This window comes from Corvus cornix, chromosome 7 (assembly GCF_000738735.6).
Source record: "Corvus cornix cornix isolate S_Up_H32 chromosome 7, ASM73873v5, whole genome shotgun sequence".
Taxonomy (NCBI): Eukaryota; Metazoa; Chordata; class Aves; order Passeriformes; family Corvidae; genus Corvus; species Corvus cornix.
This window is the reverse complement of record NC_046337.1, coordinates 17,730,001-17,743,842: the sequence shown is the minus strand read 5'-3', so window position 1 is coordinate 17,743,842 and position 13,842 is coordinate 17,730,001. Positions and strand designations below refer to the sequence as shown.

Here is a 13,842-nt window from a genome sequence, read left to right as displayed (position 1 = left end):
ATACATGAAAAAAAGGTTTTAAAAAGCTTTATTAATGGCAAGGAACCAAAGCAATAATTCTAAGTGTGAATGAAAAAGGAAACAATTTACTAAAACATGATTAGGAACAGAAATGGAAAAATAATAGAATCCAATATTTGGCAATTATAATTTTCAGATATTAAGTTTCTTTTTCCTAGATGTGTTTAGGTCAAGATCCAAATGTTCCATGACAGGCTCCCTAGTGCTGAAAATTTGTTCCTTTTGCCTCTCACTTACTTGCTAAAAAACAACTTCAGGGTTTTGTGTTTCACCTGCTTCAGTTGATTACGTGAGAAACACGATAAAGCATGAAGGTATTTTGTCTGCTCTGCTTTTAAGGATTTGTGTTATGCTCTTTCAAAGTAAATGTGCCTCAAACTCCAGTTCTTGAAGGGAAACCAAATAAAAGGCTACTTCTGCTATTTTGTTGACTAAAAAGAGAGTATGCATTTTGCTGCACTTCTAAAAGCTTCAGTTGGGTTTATTTGAGCCTTGAAATAAGCACTTTGGTGGGAGCGCAATCACACTCCAGGTCCAAAACATTTTGTATTTTCAAATATGCATAAATCCTTGTGCCAAGTGGCCAAAGTCCATATCCATTCATTATTATATTTTATCATGTGAATATTCTAATTCTCAGAATCACTAGTTATATTGATTTCCTAGAGTAGTTATATTGATTTTCATGTTTATATGGGCATTAATTGCAGATTATGTGGTATATTAAATCTTTTAAAAATACATTATAGCTATAAGTGTGTGTTCAGTGGACTGCAAAAAGTAATTTTTTTTCATGTAAATTATGCTTACATTTGTTTACAGCTATTGTTCTTCTGAGTATTCTCTCAGAAATTATTATGATCTTATTCATTTGGCATTGAAAAAGCATGCTAGGTCCTTTAAAGACATGATACTGTTCAGAGCTACTTGACAAAAACAGCTTAAAAATTTAAATCCTAGCAAGAGGAAGCATCATAATAGAGTAAAAGAAAATTCAATTATTGTTTTCATTAGTGTGTTTTCTAGTTGGTTTAGAAAAGTGTTATGAGCAAATTAGTATAGTGAAGGCAGACTGATATCATAAAATATTTCAAAGATAAACTGCATTTAATCACAAATAAGACCAATTCTCTACATAGATGGGTTCCAACACACGTGTACATAAATGGTTTTACTTATGGCACATGCTGATTGTGCATCAATGTGATTACACGGCAAGGACGGCTCCCTGAACTGAGAATGTTTTTGTGTCAGGGACTGCTGCTGCACAGAAACCAACACCTCCGAGGTGGGCAGCATGCTGGCACGTCCCGGAGTGCCTCACTAATAGCTCCAGTCCCTACCAGCCGCGTCTGCAGGCTGCTGCGAGGCTGGCCTCTGGATCCAGCCTGCTTCTGCTGGCAAAATACGCCGGTGTCATCTCTGGGCATAGTTTCCCTTTGCTTGCTTGACTATTATTTCTCCTTATTTCTATTTCTTAAGGCCTTTGAAGCTAATGGATCTTCTAAAGGCTGTTTAGCCAGAAATGTCTTTGTGACTATCAAAGGCTGCTTTATGTAAATGGCAGGGAGGGGGCTTGTGGGAAGAGAACTCATGTGCTGTAGATGTATTGCAATTTGCTGTTGTAAGGTGTGAATGTGTGATTTTAAAAGAATAATCATTTGACAGTATTTAAGTTAGATAGTTGGGGTGTTTGAGATAGTTCAGATTGAGATTTCATGTCTGGAATTTTGTTTTTAACTGGTCCAGGCTCGCATAAAATATGTTGCATTTTTCTTACCACTTTTATCTTTAAGTGCTGTTGACATATACGTGATCCTCAATATTACTCATGATTTAAGTGTTTTGTTTTAAAGATTGAAATGCTTTCACTATCCTTGCTAGATGGAAATCATATTGTAAATACCGTGCTCCCACTGATGCGTGGTGCATGCATATATAATAAGAGGAAGAACAGACCCCTACCAAGAAAATGCTGAGAGCACTTTCCAGGCCTGTTTTTGTGAGTTTGTGGCTGCCACTTACTGAAAAAAGCTTACAAAGTTGGGACTGTACAGCTGGGCATCTCAGTTGGAGGCTCATCCTCCCACTGAGTCCTTTGACGTCAAAGGAGTTCCTCATGGACTAGAGCAGAGGTCTTCACTGAGTAATTAGAAAATAAATGTGGGAATCATTTTCTTTCCTTTTTTTCTTTCCCTGCAAAACATAATTAGCTCAATCCACTCTTCAAAATCCCTCCTGTTTCCAATTAAGAGAGATCGGTTGCACTATCTTCAAACAGCTGAAATTATGCTTATTAATAAAAAATTGAGTGTAAAAGAATTGTTTTATCTTGAATTAATTTTTATTATTACGGGACATATGACAGTATACAGTCTTATAAAATATTATCAGATTTAGTACAAATCCAGGGAGTTGTGTGTCCTACATCTTGCACAGCGGTTACAGCATGACTCATTTATTCAGCTCTGCCCAACACTTAAGAAGGACTTTAGAATGTGGCTTTAGGGCCTCATCCTCAAGGTAATAACACCTTCAGCCCTCACTGAAGTAAATGGTTTGAGGTATACTGGCATGTTCCCAATAAGGCACCTATTCAAGTCGATAGCTCTTTTGACAGAGCCAATCTCCATATGTCCACAAGAAACAAACCCTTGGCTAAAATCATTATGGTCTGTTGTGTGAATACTCAGTGTCTGAATAACTGGGGACAGGGCTGAGGGTAGTAGTTCAGCGGGCCGGGACAGTGTTTGGGGTCCTAGGCTAAATCTGTAAGCAATCCAAAGTGATGAAGTTCACATCCACTTTCAAGTCTAGAGAGAAAATGGTTGATGGTACTCAGAGCTGTGGCTTTGGAGTTGTTTCCTACCTTGCAGCAGTGTGCTATGGACACTTAGCAGAAGTATCCGTTTACTTGTTCACCCCTGGTGCAGTGCAGCCCTTTTCAACAGCGCATTAGGCAGTTGCTCAGATCATATTTAATGACAGGCCTAAAGTTAAGAACCTGCTTGAGCTCCCGATGCTTGCAAAGGAAGCTGCAGATGTGTGCTAGGTAGGACCTATGCACTGCAGGGGTGAATGGGGCAGGAAAAGAGAGACCACGAGAAGAGAAGAATTATTTTCTTTTGCCTCAGGTATGTTGAAGGAACAGTTGAAGGCCCCTGATCCAAACTGAAGCTTTGGTAGCTGGTTGGGAAGGTTGGTGTACTGCCCTGTTTCTAGTGCCTGTGCAGCAGCTCTGGGACATTTAGGTTTTTTCCACCAGCATCTATGGAAGTGCAGTGCAGTCTCTTCCAGTATCTTCAGAAATCCACAGCTGCATATGATTTAATTTTAGTTTGATTATTTTATTAGAGGTGTGAATAGATGAGAGGTTTACTAAAGTCCCAGTATCCTTTCTCTGAAGCACATTTTTGCTAGGCAACTTGGTGAGTTGGGACACTGTAAATCCTTTGTGGTGGTTTTACCCAGTGTGGTCCTATTTCTGGACCATGTTTCCATGCCTGGAAACAGAAACCCTTGTATTTAAATTGAAAGCAAAGGCTAGTTATTTATCTTTTTTGACAGATATAATCCTGTAAGGGGATGAGAAGTTTCGACCTGATACTGAGGGCACCAGCACTGGGGGGCTCTTTGTATGTACAAACTCATCCAAGCTCCCAGCAGGATCAGGCCCTGCTGGACAGTGAGGATGTGTAGGATGTTGTTTGTTCATTTTTGCATTCAGATTGCAATGTTATTTTTTCGTAACTCTGGCATTTTTTTCCCTTTTTGTTTGTTTTTTTTTGTTTGTTTGTTTGTTTTTAATTTTCATTCATATATCTGAATACATAAGTGGCTTTCAGCCATATGGAATTATTATTATATGTGCAACTGATGAAGTATCATGTATTAGATTTTCCGTTTTCAGGCTAAGTGCACAATATAAGAAGGGGAAATATGGTCAAACACTTAGTTTGAAGTAATTCCATAATGAAATTGTTGACTATAATTACTTTAAATGTAATCCAGATAGATCCAACTGTAATAATTATGGAGCAGGGATGTATAGCAAGGCTGTCAGGACAAGGAAAAATAGATACTACTAAAAAAGCCTACGCTACCTCTCTATATAATGTATTAAATTTATCTTAAAAGCAATTCTCTGATAAGTACATATGTGTACTTAAGGAACAGAATCCTTTCCTTTTGCCTTTTACAGCCCATACCAGCACACTTTACACAGTTCAAAAATGTCGATAGTTCAGCGGATTCCTAAGTTAGCAAAGATCTTTTTTTTTTTAAAATACATTCAGCCTTGCATTGCTTCTGGATTTTCAGAAAGTTATTAATCAAATACACTATCTGCAGGACTGGGGTTTATGTCAGAGTTTAAATTACACTAAAATAAAAAAATGCAACCACTAAATATGCCCTGATTTACCTGATTTTAGATGTTTACATCAGCATTTGAAGTCCTAACAAAAGAAATGCAGAAAGATGTATCAGCTAAAACAAAAAGGAATTAATAAGTTACAAGTTGAAATATGGAGAGGGAGTGGCTACAAACATTAAGCAATTTGGGGCTAAGGGTGGGCAGAGGGAAGGGGAATGTTTGCATAATTAAAAAGTACAACAGCTGCTTCTTCTTCTTTTTTTCTCCCAAATCAGACATTTGACTTTCGTCAAACAATTTGTGAACTATTATCAAATAGTGTCAAACCTAGTGAAAGTTTTCTGCTTTTTCAATTAATATCAAATTGAGGAAATGGCTCTTTGTGCCCCCCAGTCCAGACCATTCCAGTAGACTTCATGTAAATTCAGATTTCTTCACTGCTTACTAATGCAAAAAATGTGCTTATGGTTAACTATTAACCTATGCTTCCAAATAACACTAATGATTGCGATGTGCTGGAATAAATGCTCATGTTTCATGAGATGAGAACAGTCCTGTTCTCTTAAGCTTATCTAATCAAAGCCTAATCCTGCCTTTACAGCCTTTGTTAAATGCACTGGTATTTAATATGCATCAATAAATAAACTTTCAATTATTGTTCAGTGAGCATATCCAAAGATAGCAAGACAGTGTGAAACTACTGGTCTATCCAGCAATTATTCTAAATAAAGAATGCTGATGATGTGATTTTTCCCTCCTCTTGTAATGAACAATTTAGATTTTCTGACATTCTTTGCAGCATCATAATAAGGAAAAGAAATTAATCTAGACAAAATTCAAAGAATTTAATTTTTACACAATCTAAATACATCTCCTCACTATGCCTATAAATTTAATTATTTATTTTAAAAACACATGTTCCATTCTAAATAAAAAAGACCAACAGATGAAATTTTTTAAGTATTTGTGAAAGGTATTTTGAAAAGCTTACGAAGTAGGTAGTGTGTGATATATATTATTCAGCTTTGACCCAGTACATTCTATTATCTCTTTAAATTGAATAGGCTTTCTTTTAGAAGCAGTCAAAAACAATGTGTCAAAAGCATATTCATTAACTACAGTACAAGTACAGTCCTATCAGGTTCTCTGTTCCATCCATGTCTATTTTGCCTTCTTTTTCCAAAGTTTCACTGCTGCTTTAGTGCATTCTTTGCAGAGTCTTTCCCATGGCATCTGTTCATTAGTATCTAGTGAAACATCAACCTCCTCAAGTTTTTCTGCATCTCTGTAACAGAAGCTTTCAGTGTTTTGGTAACCTTATAAGCAAAACATTGCAGAACACAGATAGGGTTTGTTTGTTTGTTTTGTTTGACTTTTTTTTTGTAATGAGGCAGTTAACCTGTATGCTGTCATGCAGTTCTATGTTACAAGAACATTAATATTTTTTGCTTTTAAAAAAGCTTGTGGTATTTCTCATGACATTAGAATAACTTCAGATGCTGATTACTTGCAACTGGGTCTTAGTGATTTGCTCTTCAGATTTCCAGCAGAATTTAACAAAGTGTGATTTCTGGAACCTTCTGATAGTATCTCATTAAAATTGCATTTTTTTAAATGCAATTATTTAAATACATGATTCCGATAATTTTTCCCAATTTCATTATATACTTACTCCCTCTAAAAGACAATGGTTGAAACAATTAGAAAAAAATATTATATTAGTGGTAGATGATAGAAACACATCTGACAAAACCTCAGTCTCAAAGCTGCATTTGTCAAAAGCACTTCTCTGAATAACTTTTCTAGGATAACTGTATAATTATTAACAGATATTTTTATCAAGTTGTCAAATTGTTTGAAAAATGAGAGAGAAAGAGAATGCTCAGGAAGAAAAAAATCCACAAGTAATCAATGGCATGCTCAGGAGGAGTGAGATTTGCAATAGTTGTACTAATAAAATATAAGGCTCAATTAGAGGTACTTTGCCATTTTCAGCCTAAATTGAAATGATTTGGTGATTTGCAAATACGTGAATCCAAAAAAAGAAAAAAATAGAAGAATCCAAATGCAAATGAGTGCAACCACAATAAAATATAATTGCAAATGAATCTGTTGCTTTATTCATTTATTGTGTAATTACTGCAATCCTTCCCACCTTGTTTTCAGTATTTCTTAATCATTAAGTCGGAAGCATGACAGCAGTGCCAGCCCTGGCATGATTCTCTTTGACTAAAACCTTGTAAATTAACACAATTAGCACAGCATCATCCTGCTAATTAACTTCCAGTGTCTGGTGCAGTGGTTTTGCAAACAAGGAAGAGGGAGTCAGAAGGGAATAAACATGCCATTCTGTTACCAAACTGTGTGCTGTGTTAGGTTTAGCTCAGCGAGGCTAAGCTGGCCATGTCAGATGCCAGAGTCAGGCAATGAAGAGCTAAAGGGGTTGGGGAGAGAAACAGGAGGGGGTAGAAGCTGTCAAAATAGACTGCAGTAATTCAGAGGGGAGCTAGTGCCACAGATGCTTCATTTCGACTAGGCCTCCTCCTTATCAAGGAATCTGTGCCAGAGGGCACAAGACTGTTTGCAAAAATCACTTTTGGTAATACGAGAGAGATTAAGGAGGTCTATTTGATACAGCTGTACAAAACCCAGCAATGTGTCTACCGTGCATAGGTACAAGTTGGAGGGGGTTTTCTAAACGCTTGTAAATTGCTCTTACCTATGCAGTGGATTGCAAAGAGGAAGGACAATTCACATCACATTATTAAAAGATTAATTGCTTTAGTATGACATATGCACTTTTTTTCTTTTTTTTTTTTTTTTAATGATAGGTTTGGTTTTGGTTTTGTATTGCTTATTCTGGGGTTTTTTTATAGCTAGCTGTGGAAGCCACAGAACTTTTAGGGACTTGGCTTCATTTCTTTTTCCTTTTCTTCATCTTTTTTTTAGCTTTATTTTTTTTCTTTAACCCTCTTTCTTTGTACCCTGGAGGCTGTGAAGCAGAGGGGGGGAAGAGAAAGCACGCAAGGAGACCGACAGACAAGTCATGCTTGTTTTTTTTTTCCAGACCCTCAACAACAGAACTGAGAGGCAGAAAGGAGCCAGTTGTAATTCATACCGAGTTGTAGGCTTTGTGTGATGAAAGCGACAGAGCGCTGCCTGGGAGATTGCTTTGCTGCACTCCACGAAGCAGATTTGAAACTGTCGTGGACCACTTTAGATGAGAGTTGGATTATGGAATGACCTGCTATGTCTGTGTCATATTGTTCTGCGCAGGGTGCATTATACTCTGCTAACTAGGTGTTCAGTACCAAATAAGAGAGGTATCCTAGATGTGATCTGTCAGCTGTGTCTCATATTTTTATATTGGTTAAAATATGAAACTGAAACTGTGATGAAAGAGGACAGAGCAGTTGGATGCCTTGTATGTTAACAGTAAATCTCCACTCAGAGTATTTAAAATGTACTGAGTTTTATTTAATTACTTTGAGAGCTGTAGCATTACCTATATTTTTTAAACAAAAAATTGACCCCCTCCTGAATTGGCAAAAAATTTGGCTATGTGGGTATGTGCCTGTAACAAACCAACCATACCGCTTCTTAAAAACATTACATTTTCTTTCCCTAACAACTGGTGGTGTTAAGTACGGTGTTTCAGAGAGCTGAAGAAGTTCACAGGCTGCATGTTTGAGAACTCATTTGAAAACACATGGAAAAAGCTGAGGTCACTGTTAACTGTGTTATTTCCTACTGCCCTAGGCTTGAAGATGCAGTGGACGCCGGAGCATGCCCAGTGGCCAGAACAGCACTTCGATATCACTTCCACCACCCGGTCCCCAGCCCACAAGGTGGAAGCCTACCGGGGGCACCTGCAGCGCACCTACCAGTACGCCTGGGCCAATGACGACATCTCGGCTCTCACCGCCTCCAACCTTCTGAAAAAGTATGCAGAAAAATATTCTGGTATTTTGGAAGGCCCGGCTGAGCGACCCATTCTTAGCAATTACTCTGACGCTCCCTCGGGGCTGGTGAATGGTCGGAAGAATGAAAGTGAGCCTTGGCAGCCATCCCTGAACTCGGAGAGTGTGTATCCCATGAACTGTGTCCCAGATGTCATCACTGCCAGCAAAGCTGGGGTAAGTGCAGCCCTCCCTCCCGCAGATGTCTCAGCCAGCATCGGGAGCTCTCCTGGGGTGGCCAGTAACCTGGCTGAACCCAGTTACTCCAGCAGCACCTGTGGAAGTCACACCGTTCCCAGTCTTCATTCAGGGCTCCCATCTCAGGAATATGCCACAGGATACAATGGCTCGTACTTGCATACCAGTTACAGTGGCCAGCCAGCACCTGCACTTCCATCCCCTCATCCATCCCCCCTGCATAGCTCGGGACTTTTACAGCCCCCTCCACCGCCGCCACCACCAGCCCTCGTCCCTGGCTACAACGGGACCTCCAACCTCTCCAGTTACAGCTACCCTTCCGCCAGTTATCCTCCTCAAACCGCTGTTGGCCCTGGGTACAGCCCTGGGGGTGCCCCGCCACCCTCGGCTTACCTGCCTTCAGGAATCCCTGCTCCAACCCCTCTGCCCCCAACCACTGTCCCCAGCTACTCCTACCAGGGCCATGGTCTGACGCCAATTGCGCCATCTGCCCTGACAAACAGTTCAGCCAGCTCTCTCAAAAGGAAAGCTTTCTACATGGCAGGGCAAGGAGAAATGGACTCCAGTTATGGAAATTACAGCTATGGCCAACAGAGATCTACACAGAGTCCAATGTATCGAATGCCAGACAACAGCATTTCAAATGCAAACAGAGGGAATGGTTTTGACAGAAGTGCTGAAACATCATCCTTAGCATTTAAGCCAACAAAGCAGCTAATGTCCTCTGAACAGCAAAGGAAATTCAGTAGCCAGTCCAGTAGGGCTTTAACACCCCCATCCTATAGTACTGCTAAAAACTCACTGGGTTCGAGATCGAGTGACTCGTTTGGGAAGTATAGCTCCCCAGTAATGAATGAGCATGGTGACGAGCATAGGCAGCTCCTCCCTCACCCAATGCAAGGCCCGGGACTTCGTGCAGCTACCTCATCCAACCACTCTGTGGACGAGCAACTGAAGAATACTGACACACACCTCATTGACCTTGTTACCAATGAGATTATCAACCAAGGACCTCCCGTGGACTGGAGCGACATTGCTGGCCTAGATCTAGTAAAGGCCATCATTAAGGAGGAGGTTTTATGGCCAGTATTGAGGTCAGATGCATTCAATGGACTGACTGCTCTACCTCGGAGCATCCTTTTATTTGGACCTCGGGGAACAGGCAAAACATTAATGGGCAGATGTATAGCTAGTCAGCTGGGGGCCACCTTTTTCAAAATCACTGGCTCTGGCCTTGTCACAAAGTGGTTAGGGGAAGGAGAAAAAATTGTCCATGCCTCCTTCCTCGTGGCAAGGTGTCGCCAACCCTCGGTGATTTTTGTTAGTGACATTGATATGCTCCTTTCCTCTCAAGTGAGTGAAGAACATAGTCCAGTAAGTCGGATGAGAACCGAGTTCCTTATGCAGCTGGACACTGTACTGACTTCTGCTGAGGACCAAATAGTAGTAATTTGCGCCACGAGTAAACCAGAAGAAATTGATGAATCTCTTCGAAGGTACTTCATGAAACGACTTTTAATTCCACTTCCTGACAGCACAGCGAGACACCAGATAATAGTACAACTGCTCTCACAGCACAATTACTGTCTCAATGACAAGGAGGTTGCACTGCTTGTCCAGCGCACAGAAGGCTTTTCTGGACTAGATGTGGCTCACTTATGTCAGGAAGCCGTGGTGGGCCCACTCCATGCCATGCCAGCCACAGACCTTTCAGCCATTATGCCCAGCCAGTTGAGGCCAGTTACATATCAAGACTTTGAAAATGCTTTCTGCAAGATACAGCCTAGCATATCTCAAAAAGAGCTTGATACATATGTTGAATGGAACAAAATGTTTGGTTGCAGTCAGTGATGCTACTTAAAAAAAAATGTAATGAATGTTGGCACACACAGAATCTGCTACATAGGGGTAGAGAACCCTTTTCAGTAGTGTTAAAATTGCAAAGGGTACTGGGAAGACTACAATTTACCTTGCCTCTAAAGAGCCAGGGTATACTTGAAGGAAAAGTGCATCAAACAAGAGCTGCTGATCTGAAAAAGCCACACGTGACAGAAAGCGCATGTTGATGCTCAGTTCTGTTCAAGCTAGACAATACTCACCAAGGAGCAAGGTGCAAGTGGGTTGATTTCAGAAGGACATGAACCCTGTGTGTTGATTCCATTCTGCTGTTCTTGAGATTTAGTTGCTGTCAAGTGCCTGAAGTGGTGCTTTATTTTTTGTTTGCCTCACAATTACATTGGTGGCATGTGCTAATATAAAGAGCTTTAACTTCAAACATTATTGGACTAAAGAGATGAACGGTTGTGTTGCGACAGAGAGCCAGATTTTTGCTATTCTAAGAGCAACAGTATTCCTCAATCCTGTCTGTTCTGTGGTGTTAAACTAAGAACAGGTAAAGCAGGGTAATGGTAATCTGGACCTTAATTTCTGCAGTTCATTTCTTTTAATGTTCTGTCTGCAAAAACTCAGGAAAGTGATTGTGATTTGTACAGTACCTCAAAGGAATGTGTTGAAAGCACTATGTACTGCTGAGAGTTATAGGCTAGGCTTCAATGTTACTTTATATTAAATATGTATGTTTACCTCAACAATTGGAATATGGCAAGGAAAATTATTTTGAATGTATCCAGGAAAAAACTAAAGCGTGATATGACTGAAGCTTTACAGTTTTTAAAAATAGAAACAAAAGCATTTCCCAGTGTTCAGGAATGGTTCTTTTGCCAATTTGTCACATCAAACCAGAGCAGAATGATTTTTCTTGTTGGTAAACTGTAAGAGTTTTCAGCATATTGCTCCTTGATAATAACGTGATACAGTCTTTAGAAGGTGCATAGATGAATGAAAGAGCCACTTAATCGGTTTATGTTAGCATCTGAAACAGTCAAACGTAAGATTTGGTAGGATTCTGAGAGGCAAATTACCTTAAGCTGTGACGGCTGGCCTTTGTTGCATGGCTCTAGTCGTAGTTTTGAGGCTATTTTGGTGAAGCTGTAGGGAGTGGAATCAGTGTAGGTCGCTGGCAGAGCTATGGGTTGCAGAGCTGTTTATAGCAGTGCAGTGGACTGTGACCAAACAAACAGTACAAATAACAAAGCAAAACTGAACCCTCAAAGTACATTTACTTCCCTTCCCAAACTGTAAAGTTGAGTTTTTGTTGTGTACGTATGGCTTCATTGTCCTTAATGCAATCTTCATTTAGCATCCATTAAGAAATCTTTCAGGCTGGAGTGTGCCCACCATTATTTCTACCTCAGTTTTGTTACGTTTCTCTTGGAAAGCAAAGTAAGAAATAGGGCAAAAAACACCACCAACACAAGTCAGATTACATTAGGAATGTGAACCTGCTAAACAAGTTTCAGAGAGCTGCTGTTTTTTCCCCTGAAGTCAAGTTTTTCTCTGTTAGTGCTCTTTACCCCCTCCTTTTTCCTCCCCCAAATATACATATTCTGGTGTCTTCCTTCTGGAAAGACTAGCTGGCATGTGTGGCATTTTGCTCAGTTCTCCCCCACCCAGCTCCCCCTTCTTTTTATCCTTTAATGCTTTCCGTGCAACTCTTTTGGTGACAGCTGACTGATGTTGGGTAATGTCTCTGAGCAAGGAGCAGTGTGTGTTGCAGCTGCCCAAAGCCTCTGCCATCACATGAACAAAACAGCCTTGCTTTTTTGAATGTATTTTTTGTTTACTTTAAGGAAACAGTAACAAAACTGTTAGAAAGCACTGGCATTTAATGTTTCTCTTAAGTAATGTACGTCCAGAACATTAAATAAATGCACTGAAAAGCCCCAAGAAGAGAGATACCAATCTGTTACTAGGTCATGTTTGTCTTCTCAAAAATTGTACAGACCTTGTCCGTTTTGTTAAATCAATGGAGACATTTAGCGTTCAGAAAGCTAATGAGGGATTTTGTGATATTGCTGGAAATTTATGACTCTTGATTATTACTTTTCTTTATTTTTCTTTTAAGATATATATATATATATTTAGATAGAACATGCTAAAAACAGAGCAAATAAACCAAAATCTAATTTAAGATGGATTCCTGGCAAACATTTTGTCTATCTAAAACTTTATGTTTTAAGCATAAAAGTACCATTTTAAAAACAGTGCCTTTCATTAAGGATATAGAAAGTAAGACTTAAGTACATCACCTGCTTTTCTTGTTTTTTCTTTTTCTTTTCAACAGCAATTACAGTCTATGATCCTTGTTATGACCCAGTCTTTCTGCTTCCCCAAACCTCCACAGGCTGCTTCTTCACCCCGGTCATTCCACCATCCTCGTATTTGGGAGATGCTGATGTCCCCATTAGCTGTAGGTTCACACTGATCACACTGGCAAGTACACTGTTGCAGATCGCTGACCCAATTTCTGTCTTAGACACTGCCTTTCATATCTGCCATTGAGCTGTGCTCATTTAAAAGGCTCAGACAAGTTTTGATAAACTGTTTCTCCCAACTATATTCCTAACATTTTTTTTCAGCTTGTAAAATGAAAACTACGCACTGAGTGTTTTTTCCCCCCTCTTTTCATCCTGTAGCAAAACCAAAAGCAAACAGAATTATAGACAGTCCCTTTCTCTTCCAGCTTTAAGTCATTCTCTCTAAAAAGTCACTCTGGGAAATGGATTTTTCAAATGTTAACCAAAGTGAGAAGCAGGCAGAAACTGAAGTGGTGTGAAAATGCAGGTTCCACACACACATGCTCACGTTCTCCAGGTCTCAATTCAGTTTTGGGCGGCAGAAGTGGAAAACTTCATCCTATCATGGCTGCTGTAAGGAGAGGAAAACAGAGCCAGATTGTTACCCAAATCCTTCCTTACCAGCAGCTGTCCTTGGTATAGCTTTGGGAGGGTGCCTGTTGAATTTGGTGAGAGCTTGGCCAGGAACTGCTAACAGGAGGCACCTCAGCCCTTCTCCAAGTTGGTTTCTGGCCACTCCTTTGACAGAATTCAGGGCTGAGCCGGCTAAACCCCCTGCCGTGTCCTGTCCTTATTCTTTCCTTCCTTCTCTCACATTCAGTCCCTGTTTTGTCCCTAGTGAGCAGGTTTTGGCATGCTGCTGGTCCTTCACCCCTCTCAGCAGCCTTCTAGTCACTGAAGCACTATCCTGAACTTGAGCGGGTCCCAAAGGGTAGGATTGTTTTTGAGAAGAGAGAAAAAATACGTTTTAATGGTGTTTTCAGGACGAAATATTTGCTGGTCTTAGACGTTTCCATGGTGGAAAGCTGTCTGTTGTCTTTTACAATTGGGCAAAGCTGGGGGCTGCTGCCACAGAAATGCCCAGGTGTTTGGC

The 13,842-nt window shown here is 40.1% G+C and overlaps 1 protein-coding gene and 1 long non-coding RNA gene across 6 annotated transcripts in view; one reads left to right on the top strand and one right to left on the bottom strand.

Annotated features, from left to right (window-relative positions):
* Positions 1–12,776, bottom strand: part of LOC109145693 — a 30,497-nt gene extending 17,721 nt beyond the window's left edge. Inside the window, exon 1 of one of the 2 annotated variants that reach the window (XR_005602354.1) lies at positions 12,702–12,776. This is a non-coding gene — a long non-coding RNA (uncharacterized LOC109145693). Of the gene's footprint in view, positions 1–11,474; positions 11,558–12,701 lie in introns of those variants that run through there. The other variant, XR_005602355.1, reaches the window with a different exon arrangement.
* Positions 1–13,842, top strand: part of FIGN (fidgetin, microtubule severing factor) — a 106,228-nt gene that overhangs the window by 88,467 nt on the left and 3,919 nt on the right. For all 4 annotated transcript variants that reach the window (XM_019290588.3, XM_039555232.1, XM_039555230.1 and 1 more), the window contains one exon: positions 8,156–13,842. This exon is cut by the window's right edge and continues 3,919 nt beyond it. In XM_019290588.3, coding sequence (XP_019146133.1) covers positions 8,164–10,404 — 2,241 coding nt within the window. In that variant the 5' untranslated portion in view covers positions 8,156–8,163 and the 3' untranslated portion in view covers positions 10,405–13,842. The remainder of the gene's footprint in view (positions 1–8,155) is intronic.